This window comes from Nycticebus coucang, chromosome X, assembly GCF_027406575.1.
Source record: "Nycticebus coucang isolate mNycCou1 chromosome X, mNycCou1.pri, whole genome shotgun sequence".
Lineage (NCBI taxonomy): Eukaryota > Metazoa > Chordata > Mammalia > Primates > Lorisidae > Nycticebus > Nycticebus coucang.
The window spans coordinates 20527329-20542282 of record NC_069804.1 but is presented as its reverse complement, the minus strand read 5'-3'; the positions used below and the strand labels follow the sequence as shown (position 1 = coordinate 20542282).

The window sequence follows — 14954 nt, the reverse complement described above, 5'->3', positions numbered from 1 at the left end:
GCTGATGTGGGCTGCAAGTTCCAAACTTCCAGAACTACTTAAAAGGGTAGCAAATGTAAGCCACTAGACAATGTGACTTGGCAGACCTCAGATAAGAGGGAGAGGGAAGAATTCTGAGGGCTACATTACTAGAGTGAGTCAAATGCAGCAAAAGGACCAATAATCAGAATCTATGCTACTAATATCTCAACTACCCTGTAACTGTTGGTTTAATTCTTTATATGATTTGTAAGAAAAACTCCAGAAGTATTAGCTGTATCAATTTCGGATAAGAGAAGGGAAAAGTTATTAAAACAAGACTCTTTATCCATATGAAGGTTTAAATAAAAAAGAACCATCACAAAGCTTGACTCTATTCAGACACATGTGAGAAGTCACAGCACACATGCAGTTACAGGAACCCCTCTCCATCCAGGAATTCCAACTTTGTAATATTTTTAGAACTGGTATTTGAACTAAGAAATTGCCTTACCTTAACACTCTGAGGACTAATTTGCTGGAACTCTTTTGTATCACATAGCAGGAGAGTTTGTTGTGAAGTATATTGATGATTGTTTTATTCCCCTACTGCCTCTTGCTATATGCCTCTGGCTATTGTCAACAGAAATTCTTTAGCAATGGAAATTGGGAATAACCTGGCCATTATATTTAGGCCTGAAAACAGAAGGACTCTGGAAATTTTATTCCTACTTTGATTATTTCCTTTGAGTAAAAGATAAGCAAGGACTAGTTAATCCAAATTTTGTATCTTTTTCTCCACTGGATCATACCAGCGACGATATACCAAGCCTTCCCTCAAATAAGAATTGACATAGAAAATGCTGAATCTAGCAAACACTGGTGGAAAAGCACAAACTATATACTTAGGCAGGTATAGGTTCAATTCTTAGATAGACAAATTCACTTATCATCTTTGTGGTCTTGGGATCCTTACTTAGCTTATCTGAGCTTGTTTTGTTATATGTAAAAGGGGCCTAATAACAACTGCCTTTCAGAGTTGTATGTGTGTGGGCACAAAATAAGTTAACAAATATTCAAATGCCTTGCACCTGGAAGCACTCAATAAATATTAGGACTTCTTATCCTCTTGGGTACATTTGTAGCAGCTGCCAGGACAGTCTGACCCAGATCACATAGGCAATAAATGCCTGGTATTCATCTTCTTAGATACTACTTTTTTCTTGTAGCAAGTCTCAGAAATGAAAAGTGAAATCCGGAGCCTTGGGGCCTTGGCTATGTAGTTTCCTGAGAGCTTGAAATACTGCTGAGAAGTCACTGCTGGAGGTGAAGGGAATGACCACCCCCTATTGTGGCACCAGTGCTTAGCTTTTTCTGGATGTCTGCACTGATACCTTGAGGTCTCAAGGAGCTACTATCTCAAGTACTCCGTATTAGCACACTGAGAAGGAGATGATCATCATTTTATCAAGGGCCCTATAGCTGTCTTTACATGTGACAGAGTTTAGGAGGTTCTCTCTCTACCCCCTTTCCCCCAGCTAAATTAAGAAGAATTTTAAACCATTATTTGATGTAAATTTTGGTTTATTAAAAAAGCACCATAACTCTAAAGTTTTCTTGGGTTGCCTAAGAAATATCACTTAGAAATTAACTTTTCCCCCCCTTACACTAAGCTATGTGTCTTTGAGAGGGTAAGGCCAGAAAAGAAACTACCTAGAAAATTTAGTTAGGGTTTGTGCGGAAAATAGAGACACACTGTTGCTCAGAGGCTGAAACTAGTTTGACTTTTTATCCTAAGAGCAAATTAATTCATTTTTCTTAGTTCTCTCTATAGCCAAGAATAAATAAATACTTTTAATGCCTTTGGGGGGGGAAGGAAAAGTAGAGTTGGTTAATGGGTACAAAACTATAGTGAGATAGAATGAACAATATTTGACAGCACTACAAAGTGATTACAATCAGCGGTGATATATGATTTTATGAATAACCATGAATAAACAGTACTATTACTAGAAGAGGAAGACTTCCATTTTCTTTTCTCATGTTGGCACAAAAGGATAATTTGAAAAAAATTAACTTTTTTAATTATAATTGTCAAATAAATATATTTATTCACTTTTATGTGATTAAAGCTTTATAAAGGTCTTATATGTGATTGAAAATAATGTGTTATAAATGCCTGTCTTGAAGCTGGAAAAAATAGAATGATCAGTACACAATTAACCAAATTGTTATCTTGGCTGAATCTATTGTAACTCTGTTTGCTCAAAGTACAATAACGAATATTGAAAGAGAACCCCACATCTTTTAATACTTAAAGACAATTCATTAAACTTTTACTTAAGTCAGTGAAAGAGTCACTTCTAAGCTGCACGGGGTATTTAAATAGAAACAGTGTTTGGCTGCTATTGCTTTGCATCTTGGTGAAATATTCCCAATCCTCCAAGAGCTATATTTGTATGAAGCTTAACTTTAATACTGAGAATGGTATTCAGGAGACGATAAATAACTCTACAGAAGTGTGGAGCAGATACGCGCATCTAGTAGTTTTCTACATAGACTACCATGAGACCTAATTATGCAGAAGGTAGGAAATCTAATATGTTTCAGACCCACATTAAGGTGCCTGAGGAATGTCCACTCTTTGTGGAAATCGAAAATTATTTCAGAGATTCTGATTGTACTGAATTGTAACTATTAGCTTCTGCCTATGACTTTCTACCACACTCCAGTAGATACTAACATGTATACTCACATGGTAGACCAGGGCAGCATGCATCTACAGAATAAATACTTTTTGGAACTTGCATGTGCATTATAATTTACCAGTTCTTTCATCCATAATAAAATTTGGTTATATAATACCAAGTACAAAGGAAATTCACTAAAATCAAGACCACGCTCAGCTTCAAAGTAATGCCAAGTGATAAAATGCACAAATTAAGCCTAAAACCCACGTTTTCTTATTCACACAAATTTATTTTTTTCAATGATTCATTTTCCTATCAATATAATGCCCATATTTCTAATTCTTGTATCTTAAAAAAATCAGAAAAAAACCTATAAGCACTTTAAAAGAACTGTTTCATGCTTTTTAAATAAATGTGAAAGGGAAGACTTTTTTCTAGTCCTCTTACCACAAATTCAGCCCTATGATATCACTGAGGCATGAAGATGGGGGCTAAACTTTTAGCCATTAATAAATGTATCTTAATAAACTGGACTGACACCGCATAGTCTTTGTTGCCTACGCACACTGATTTGATGGAGATGGCTTCCATGTTATTTATAGAACTATCTATGCTGCTCCTACTTGGGATGTTTTAGTTACTTCTTTGAGTCTATACTCTTGCCATCCTGCAAGAACCAGTTCAGAAAATAGAGCCAACATAATGCCTTTCTCTATTTTCTTCTTGGAAGGACTTTTTCCAGCCTCATTTCCATGCAACTTGATTTGTACTTTATTATGTTTCACTTTCCATGTTTTACTAAGAGTATCTTTTTCTACCATAATGCAATGTAATTGCAGGAAGGATGGGTGCAGTTCACCTTTACATAATTAGAGTGCTAGTGGAAGGCCTTACACGGAAGCATTTAATGTTGAATAAAATGTCTTTTCTCGCTCTCCAGTGACAACTTTACATCAGGCTCACTGACTGCTTTCCCCACTGAGCATTTTCTCATTAACTCCATCTCTTTTGCAGGATTAAAAAAAAAATTTGCATTAATTCCACACATTTTTAATCTGGTGCACACTGTGTAAAAATTAGTACTCATTTGCTTTTATGCTGCTTTAGAATTTTTCTAAAGTAATTTCAAGTATACATTTTGGAGGGCCTCAATAAGATGATAAATTCCCACTGGCAGAAACCATGTTTTGCTATTTTTTTGAGATTTTCTTGCCCTATTTCTCATCCTATACCAATCCACCAATCCCCATTCCCTTACCCTATGGCTCAAACCAAGGCCCGTCAGTTAAATGTAGCCCTTTGCATGTTTTGACATGGCCTGTGGATCAAGAATGGTTTTTACACTTTAAATTGGTTAAATAACAAAAAGAATACTTTTTGAAGTATAAAAAATGATATGAAATTTAAATCTCGGTAGCCCTAAGTAAAGCTTTATTGGAACACATCATTCATGTGTCATACTGTAACAGCAGAATTAAATGGCTGTGAGAGAGACTCTATGTCCCGCAAAACCCAAAATATCATTTGGCTTTGTACAGAAAAAGATGACTGACCTCTGCTTAAACATTTGCTGACATATTGGTTTGGGGATCTGTTTGTTTTCTTTAGAACTCTGTAACTTTAGTTTTTAAATATTTTTAAAAAGTTTTGGCTGAGATTTTACTCTAAGTCTGAGAGGAAACAGAAAGATTTAAACTCTCCATATCAACAAACTGGTTATGCCCACTGGAGGCACATCTACAAATAGGTTTGTCTTTATATATGTGCTAATCTATGGAATTATTTTAACTTCATAGCTCAAATAATTAAAAAAAAAACTACTTATGTTTCCAAGGGATGTAAAACATTCTTTGGGAATGTGAAGCCACTTCAGACCACAGCTTTTGTTCTGATGATTTCAATTCTGCATCATAATACTGTGTTTTATAAATCTGAGGTTAATACCAAGGCAAATTTCATAAGATCACAGAGTTACATAGTAACAGAGCCGGAGAATATAACCCAACGAGAAAGAAAGAAAGGATCATGCGTCTCATCTCTTTGCATAAAAGGCCACCTAAATGACGATGAAAATGCTAAATAGAAGAAATGACTCACTGCCAAGGACCTGGACTTGGGTCAGTACACACTACCTATTATAGGTTTTTTCATTTTTAAGATTTTGTTTCCCCATAGGAAATATATGGTAAGAAAAGGCAACAAATAAGACAGAACTCCACATTAGCTGTTGCAAAAATAGTTCTAAGTTCAGTCCCTCTCTGTTTAAGTTATTAAATCTTACCTTTAAGATATCATGGTCTATATGAAAAGGGCCCAGAAGAGAAATAACCCACAAATTAAAACATGCATTTTCTCTCAAGTGGCAGCAATGAATTACTGTATAAGATAATGACAAAAAATAAAAATCATAACATAATTATAAAAAAAGTATTCCTTTACCTTGTTCTTGCTTAATCCTCTCTCTTTCAGCATATCCTGCAGTCAGCATATTAATTCTGTTGAGCCACCTAAAAATATTGAAATCAATATCACTGTAACTCAATTTCTTATACTTCCTAGAGATATATATTTTAAGATATCTAAGACTATATGGAATAACCCTATATATATGTTCCTTGCTACTCTTAAATATGTGGTGTCTTCCATGATCTATAATTTGCTGTAGTATAAATTGCTTCCACACCAAAAAGATACCATTTCAATAGAAAAGTCTTGGGCAAAGCTCTTAATATCTCTAACATAAAGTGTTTTGAGATGATCAAAGCCATATTAATTCTGTGGCTCCAAATGTAGACACACTCAAAATATTCCTACTGTTCTGCTTTTTCAAAACAAATACCTGTTTAGAGATATTTAAACACTATCAAGATTAATTTATCCTGATGAGGGAGAAAAGCTATGGACCTTGCCTGTCAAAATAATAGTTTAATTATAAAATAATAGTTTTTATTAAATGCATTTAAGTTTAATGATCCAACAGGAAATGCATCCCAGGAGTACTTCAAAAACTTGTCTCTGCAAGGATATTAGGTTTTCCAAAGATACAATAAGCACATAAAATTTTAACCTCTGTATATATCCTGAAAATGTATTTTCATAAACAATAGTAAGCTAGTTTTTCTTTTCTCTTTCAGTAGTACTGCTATTGCCCATGTAGAAACTGCCTGAAGCAAAATACAACTTCAGTCTCTTTCTTTTGTCCCACTGGCTCTCTCCCTGTGTTAATTATTCTAACTATTGACACTGTATTAGATTGTCAAATCATTAAATCTTTAAATAACATCACAATTTCCCATTGGTCAATCCTGAACCATGATCCATCTACTTTCCCAAATCAGAAATTGAAAAAAAAAAAAAAAAAAAAAAAAAAACCCTCACCTTCCAAACTAGGTTAGGAAAGTATAGCTGACATCATTAAATTGTGAAGTAATCTCATCTAGATATATTTTTAAGAAAAACTTGTGTTTAAGATCTTTTTCTCCTAAAATCTTATCTCCCTTGTCAAGTACAAAATGACATTCTTTGAAGTGACTCGTATGTTTCATCATTTATGCCAAGTGGTGTTAACTATGCATCAGATACTTAGAATATCTTGAAAAGGGAGAAAAGTTGTGTCTCTAGTAGACAAAATCCCATCTATGGAAATTTAAGCTTTAATTTTAGCATAAGTCACTTAAAGCTTAACTTTATTTTGGCAAAGCCTACAATGTAATTATCACCTCTAGTATGTTTGGGAAGTGAAGAAGGGACTGGAGAAAAAAATGGAATAAAGTGAATTCGGTAAGGAATATCATATACATACACACCCTCCAGATAATTATAAACTAAAAGAACTCAACTTCATGATGAAGAACATTTTATTTTTTTCTGAGACAGAGTATCACTATGTTGCCCTAAGGTAGAGTGTTGTGGTGTCAGAGCTCCCAGCAACTTCAAAGTCTTGGGCTTAAGCAATTCTCTGGCCTCAGCCTCCCAAATGCCTGTGGGACTACAGGCACCCGCCACAATGTCCAGCTATTTTTTTGTTATAGTTGTCACTGCTATTTAGCAGGCCCAGGCCGGTTTTGAACCCACCAGGCCTGGTGTATGTGGTTGGCACCCTAACCATTGAGCTACGGGCGCTGAGCCTAAAGAAACTCTTTTAAAGACGACTCTAATCATTAGTAAAAGGTCAAAATTAAAATCTAGTCTTTAGTTCATTTGTCGTGAGAAAGGGGTTAAATTTGTACTACAAGGCAAATCTTATGACTCCTGGGAAAAATACTGGCCTGGTACTTTTTGGGTAAAAATGATGATACTACCACTAAAGGAAAACTTATCCTTGAATTTTAATCCAGTACCTTGTATTTGCTATTTAAAAAAAAAAAAATCACTGAAATTTCATTTTATCAGAAGTCTAAATAATAACGAGGTTCTTGACCAGGCACAGTCATTCACATCTGTAATCCTAGCACTCTGGGAGGCAGAGGTGGGTGGATCATTTGAGCTCACAAGTTTGAGACCAGCCTAAGCTTGAGTGAAACTTCATCTCTAGAAGTAGCTCAGTGGTGTGGTGGGCGCCAGTAGTCCCAGCTACCCAGGAGGCTGAGGCAAGAGAATTGCTTGAGCCCAAGAGTTTGAGGTTTGCTATGAGCCGTGACGCTGCATCACTCTACCGAGGGCGACAAAGTGAAACTCTATCTCAAAAAAAAAAAAAAAAGAGATTCTTGTAAGATGAATCAGAAAACTAAAAAGGGGGTTCCTAAATTTTTCAATTCGACAACTTTATTTAGTGCCTGCTATGTGCTGAATAATGAACTACATTTTAGGGATACAGAAATAAATAAGACATAGTTCCTGTCTTCAATGAAATCTAGAATTGCTAACTTTCATAAGACAATTAAAATATTAAACTACTTTTCAGAAGGAAAATTCTGTAAACAACAAAAATTCCTTAAAAAGTATATGGATATACTCCAGCCACTGTATAGAGCCACAAAAGACTAAATGTTACATGACTGTTGGTGCTGTTTTAGATAAACTTATCCTTTAGGCTTCAGCTAGAAGATACTGATATACTTAGGTTATACTTATGATTTGGTGTATTTAGGCTACTATAAAAGAGGATGTATATGCATTAACTGATTCAAGAAATATTTAAGAGCCTATATGTGCTAGGTATAAGAGGTCAGAGGGAAAAAAAAGAACAAAGTACCTGCCTTCATGATGCCTGTATCATAGTGGGAGAGACAGACAAGAAGAAGGGATACAAGTAAACATACTTAAAGCTGGAGCAAATGCTATTTTGAGAAAATAAGTAAGCAAAAAATTAGAATGACAAAGATAGTAGGGATGAAAGGAGGCTAGTTTAGGTAAGGTGGTCAGGGATACAATATTGAATTTAGAACCTTTTCAATATATTGATGGAAAAGATTTTAATATCAGGTTTAAATAGAATAACTTACCATATCACCAATGCTTTTAAAACAAAAATATATGTAAGAGAATATTGGGCCTACAGTGAACATTTTAATGAGATACCCAGAATTGGTACAGAATAATATGTTGGGAAAGAAATAAGAACTATGAGAAAAATATATAAATAATAATTACTAAGTAGAAATTGGTGAGTTCTTACAAGAACATACTGCACTGACATGGTAAGGAATGTATAGGCCAAACAAATTCAGCAGTCTAAGTCTTCAGAATACTTGAGAAATATGATGTTTTGTTTTTTTCTCTATAGATTTCACAAAGACCAGAAAAGGATCATTTTTTAAAAATGTTTCAATGCTCATTTCTGATGGAACAGATGGATGGTAGTGGGGTGCTCAAAAATGCTTCCGCAATTTGACTCACAATCAAATTCACAGCTGCTCAAAAACAGAAGGTGAGATTTTAAGATATTCTGTGTATGTGTATATGTGCATAAATACACACATTTATTTGGGTGTATATGTGTGTGTACTCCAATTTTATCAAATGAAATTAAATTTAAGGATTACTTTTTAACTCTAATTACTAGGTCCCATCAACCACTGGCATTATGTTTTTTTTTAACTGGGAAAAGAAAAATATATTTCTCTGTACCATGGCGTGTTTTCATAAAAGGCAGATATGCTAATGTTTAAAATATTACGTAATAATCAGATAAAGCATGTATTTACTGTAATTATAATTATTTTTATAAATATATCATCTCATGAAGACTTAGATATATGCTGTTAGAAGATTACACATGGAACAAACCTACACGCAGCAGATCATCTTGCTATTATGTAACCACCAGGTGACTGAACAAAGCTGTAGGTAGGTTTTTCTCCCTATCATTAATTCTCTATGAATATTTTTAGCACTAACACTTCTCCCCTTCTATTAACAAGTAACTTTTAAAAAATGTGCCTATTGAAAGTAGACATTAGGAATAGGACTATTAATAAAAGGAAAATATAAAGCAAAACAATACAAATTCATTATAATTAAATTTAAAAAACAATCAGTATTTTGGAACAATTTAATTTTGAAAGTTGCCGTACACCATGGTAAGCCTTACATAAAACAGCATTTTTAAATGTATAATGTGAAGATGACATTTTTGATTAGGTTCATTTCTTTTTCTTAGAAAAGAATTTGGTGATATACAGAACCAGATATATCCAGAGGAGTATTAGGGAAGAGCAGTGACATCAGCATCTTTTCGAAGCTACTACTAACATGGGATGGGGAATGGAGGCCAAGAAGGGATTTATAGTTTATCAAAATGCATTTTTAAACAGGCAATTTCTAAGCTTAAAAAGACCCTGATTAACATGTATCAAAAATGACTAAATTGAGTTAATTCCTAGAGGGGACTGGCTTCTAGTGCATCTATTTTGTAAGATAGGATATGCTCATGTATGCCACTCATTTTCAGTTTGGTCATGATGTAAATCCTTTGTATTTATCTCAAGGGTATTGAGCTTAACATGTGACAAAATGGATAGTAACTAGAACAGTAGAATTACAAAATAATTAAAACACAAAACAGAGGACCATACTGCTCCCCCTCCATGTGCATATATATGAATAAACACTTTCATTTTGAGAACAAAGAGAAAAAGCTCTCCAAATTCTGATTGTCTAGTGTGAAATTTCAAGAATGGCAAGTTATACATATAAATCAAGAGAAGACTGTGAAAACTACGTGAAAGTTTCAGTTCCCTTATTAATAATAAAAGATTTAATCAAATGTTCTCAACACTGTGCCATTTCCTTGTATTTATATCTTTGCTTTAGAAAAACTCTGCTTATACTCTCACATTTCAAAGAACAAAATTACTTATAAAAATGTATTAAGTGTTCATTTAGTGTGTTCAAGCACATTTATGCAGCTACACAATTTTGTGCTTAAAAATATTTGGTTACAATTTTTTTTTTTTGCAGTTTTTGGCCGGGGCTGGGTTTGAACCTGCCACCTCCAGTATATGGGGCCAGCGCCCTACTCCTTTGAGCCACAGGTGCTGCCCTGGTTACAATTTTTTAGAGACACACAAAGAAAGGTAAATGGGGTAAGAACACAAAATATACAAAAAAAAAAAAATAGAGCATGCACCAACACTTACATAGCACTTATAATTTAGCAGGCACTGATATAGGCCCTTTATGTGTGCTTCTTTACTCCTTACAAAAGTCCTACTGATAAGGATGGTTATTATTCCCACTTTATTAAAGGGTTAATAACCCAGCATATAGAGGTTAAGTTTCTTGTCCAATATCTCATAGCTAGTAAGTGGTAGAGGAGGGATTGGGATGGTTATTATCCCTACCCACATATTGTACAGATAGACAATACTATGAATGAAAAGATCAAGTTCTTTGTTCAAAGTCACAAAACTAGTAAGTGGTAAAGCTAGTAAGCAGTTTGGTTCCAAAGTCCATGCTTCTGAGCACTATTCTATTGCTGTTGCTCCCTAATTGTAGGCAGGTTATATACGAAATATGTACTGGCTGTTGAAACTTAAACCCAATTTCTACTATTCTAGAAAAGAAAGAAGGGAAAGGGAAGAAAAAAAAAAAAAGAAGCATAATACTCATAAAAGCTAAAGCAGAAACACAAAACAGAATGTGGTAGATGATGTCAGAGAATAAACATAGATTTTCTCTGAGACATCACAGAGCTATCTATTCAGTTGGCTGTATGGTCCTGTCAGGTGATAGATGAAAGGTGACAGAAAGAAATATTAACTTTGCTTAGGCCTGAATTATTGAGATAGGTATCTGTCTAAAATCGGACTAGAAAGTTTTATGGATATTATTATTCCCCATCTGAGAATAAATTTAGGACATATTTTTGATATCAACTTAAAAAAAATCCTTGTATAGTACATTTTTTTGCCTGTATACGGATTTGGTAAACTTGAAAAATAGTAAGTTTATTTTGACTTTTAAAATGCTGTTCTTTAAAATGCTGTTCTTTACCCGCATAAAGCTATAGCTGGGTTCATTTTATTTTAAACTGATAGATCTAGAAACTTCAGTTATGTTATTTTCTAAGTATTACTATAGAAAACGTAGAATTCTAGGCCAAACTGATTTCTACATACTTAGAAATTTAAGTAATGCTTTACCTGTTCATATCATCAAGATGTTCAGCAGCAAAATAAAAGCTTTTGATTTTAGGATGACAGGCTTTAAAAGCACTGAAAGAGGAAACAAAGGACATTTATTTTTATTACAAATTGTAAAGTAAGTTCAAACCAAATAATTCTTGTGGGTAAAATTGCCTCAACATCTAACCTAAGTTCATATACATAATGCTTCTGCATGATGACAGAAATCAGTAAAAATTCAATTTTCTGACCACAAAACTGCTCTCCTATTACCTCAATTTGAAAGCATTAGATGAGCAAACTGTAATTTAAAAGTTGATTTAAAAGAAGACAAAAACCCTTTCCCTTCTCTCCCTCTCCCCAAATAAAATCAACTTACTATTTCTTGCGGCATTCACTGGCTCTATCAATTTTAAATTCAGGCAGACTGATGAATCCTTCTGCTTTTTCATCCTAAAGAGGCAACACTCTTGTTTAGGCTATTATATGCAAAGGTTTGAGGCTAACGATGCTGTATACATATGCCTTAAATATCTACAATCATAAATCTGTTCATTTACTTCCTTAAATTTGACATTTTAGAGATTAGAATTCCGCTCCTATCGATTAATCCATAAAATGCAGGCATATCTTGAACACTCAGAATACTAATTAAAGTATGTATAGAACTTAAAAAATTCCTTTTTATATTAAAATGAGGATACAAAATTCTTTAATTCTCAAAGTGAAATATGTTTTATAAGTTATTTTCTGGTCAGAATGTTATACTTTTATAACATAAAATAACTGTAGTCCATATTTTCAGTTCACTATTTTCTATTATTTTTATGTTCAGAGTAAAATATAGGGATGTCTACTAATTTAATTTCCTTGTAGAAAATATTTTATCAAAACTGAATTAATTTTTTTCTAATTGTATTACAACTATTTTGTATATTTAAGAGCTTACAAATACAACAGGTCAACTTGATTTTCAAATATCTGGTTGGGGTACATGGTATATATATGTGTATATAAAGGTTATTTTTTGCCTGGAAAATTGAATACAATCCTCCTTTCTCTAATGCTGGACAGAAAAATAAGGTAAGAGAATTACCCCAAATCTGATGTTAGATACAAGTTATCTCAACTAAGCTAAAGACTACCTTTGGCTAAATTCTTTAATGGCTGTGCTCCTTCTCTTGCTGATGACCAGGATCCTCAGATTTGTTACTATCTCAAACTTTTATTTGATCTGTGTTGTACCAGTCCGTAGCTCCTTATATATTAAAATCAAGTGAGATCACATCCTCATCCACTATCTCAGAGAGAAAAAAAGATTCTCAATACTTTTAGAGTGTGTGTATGATTTATTTCAACGCTAAGCTTCTATGCAAAATTTAAAAATTTAATGCTACTAATCATGATTGAAATGTGTGTTATAAAAAGAGCAGTATTAAAATTTTCTGATATTTGCATATTTTTTGTTCCAATCTTGGAGTAAAGACAATATTTTCAAATCCTTTTCTCAACTTAATTTCTATGTTATGTTATTTTTGATGTTATTAACTCAATAATTTTAAATACTTTGGGGGTAGTTATTATCTTCCCATAATGATGTCATAAGAGATTTTTACATTTCTCCTAAAAAATTACAGTAAGGCATTTTTAAAACATGTACTGTAGTATACATTTTTTTTCATAGCATATAGTCTTACAAGGCCAAAACACGAACAAAAACTCACTGAATGAATAAAAAGAGGTCCCAGTTTTTCATCATTTAAACTTTGAAAGATATAATACAATCTAGTATATAGCAGACAAATTTACAAGTGACCTTACAATAAAGAGAGACAGAGATACTATATCTTTTTTTTTTTTTTGCAGTTTTTGGCTGGGGCTGGCTTTGAACCTGCCACCTCTGGTATACGGGGTTGGTGCCTTACTCCTTTGAGCCACAGGCACCACCCGAGATACTATATCTTGATAATACATGTTTGGCATATAAAAAGAATTTAATCTAGTATCTGCTAAGCGAAATATAGTTAAACTTATATGTTTACTATATTTAAAATAAACCATACTTAGTGAATAGACAATATTTGAGGTAATTGTGTGATTGCCACAAAAATATCAAAAGTATAGAAAACAACCACATCTTTTTATATAAGTAATATAGACATTTTTGTTAAGTAGCAAAATAGTAATTCAAGATTTTACTAATAAAATAAGAGGTTCATAATATTTGAAAAATATTACTAATTGTGTATATTCACTTAGCATGTGCCAGGTGTTGATTCATTTCATTTGTATAATAGCCCGGTGAGATAAACATAATTATTACTCTCATTTTGTAGATGAGGAAACTGAGACACAGTAACAATGTGATCCCTAAATCTACTATTTTAAATGGAATATAACACAACAGTCTATCAAAGGAACATAAAGTTCTCTAGTACTATGTGTTATAATCATAGACATAATAATGTTATTAAATTGTATTTCAACAATTAATCTTCAAATGGAAATTGATGAATGCCTTAACATAATAGTATTTATATAAGACTATTCAGCCAGTGCATTCCACTAAACCATGTACCTTTTTTATAAAATAAGGTAATAGTAGAAATAATTGTTAAAAAATACTAATGAAGTGAACTGATAGATGTCTATACCCAAAGAATCAAAGCAAAAGTACAGTAAAGGCAATAACAATAACTAAAGCATACTCTTAGCATATCTGTTGAGGTATGTGATAGGTTGTGATATGATTATTCCGGATATACATCTGTTGTATTAAAAAATCCCAGAAAATCATAATAATAAGTGTATCATATATTCCCCTCTCCCCGCAGTTAGGCCAAGCAAAATTAATACTTGTAGATTTCAAAACTAGTCTACTAGTTCGTTTTTTCAGAAAACCTGAAATCAATTCAGGTGATATTAATTTACTTAAATTACTAAAAGGCTTCTCCATCTCGCAGAAAACAAGCAGAAAAAAATGTAAAACTTTGAACAAAAATAAGACATTTTAAAGCTATATCAAATTGCCATGTATAATCCTTTTAGTTAAGCTATTGCTTGAATTAACTTGATATTTTTAGTTAGATATATAGAATTTTTACTGTACTTTGTGCTTCAGATAAGTAGGTATACTAGTATAATTGAGACTATCTTTCTAAAACCCCCAAATGCAATCATTTTAACAGGGTGGGTAAAAAAAATAACTAGTAGAAGTCTCGTGAATTAGCTGTAAGGTTTATATGATTTAAAAATATGTCCCCAAACAGTGATTCTTTTGATTAAAGACAGAGAAAGGATGAGAAAACAAAACACGCTTCCTCTTACCTCCTCATTAATATACCAGTATAGGGATGCATCCTTTAGAACGAACCAGTATTTCTTCCATTTCTGTGAAAAATAACTCTTTGCATCTTTCTTTTTCCAAAGCCAGCCCTCACAGTCACCACGGCCAAGATCTTTGCAAGAAATTCGTCTTTTGCTCTTGCCTGCTATAGGACCTAAAGATAACAGTGGGTGGAAATGCTCTTTCAATTTTGTAAAAGGTATGAAGGTAGAAGATTAATCTATGGATCCCCAAAGTAAGTCTGGGTACTTAGCAACTTTTAAAATTCTTATTTTCACATTGTATTAGAATAGAGAAACACGAAAATCTAGTATTTTTTCCCCTACATAAACGACACACCATTTAATCTTAAATGTGTAATCCCAGTCTCAAATTTTTTTGAGACCATGTGAT

At 33.1% G+C, this 14954-nt stretch overlaps 1 protein-coding gene across 7 annotated transcripts in view; it reads right to left on the bottom strand.

The window, feature by feature from the left end:
- The window catches only part of CNKSR2 (connector enhancer of kinase suppressor of Ras 2), a 330879-nt gene that overhangs the window by 45978 nt on the left and 269947 nt on the right, over window positions 1-14954 (bottom strand). For all 7 annotated transcript variants that reach the window (XM_053580413.1, XM_053580414.1, XM_053580415.1 and 4 more), the window contains 4 exons: window positions 14543-14715; window positions 11595-11668; window positions 11234-11305; window positions 5088-5155 (listed from right to left, as the gene is read on the bottom strand). In XM_053580413.1, the coding sequence (XP_053436388.1) occupies window positions 5088-5155; window positions 11234-11305; window positions 11595-11668; window positions 14543-14715 (387 nt within the window). The remainder of the gene's footprint in view (window positions 1-5087; window positions 5156-11233; window positions 11306-11594; window positions 11669-14542; window positions 14716-14954) is intronic.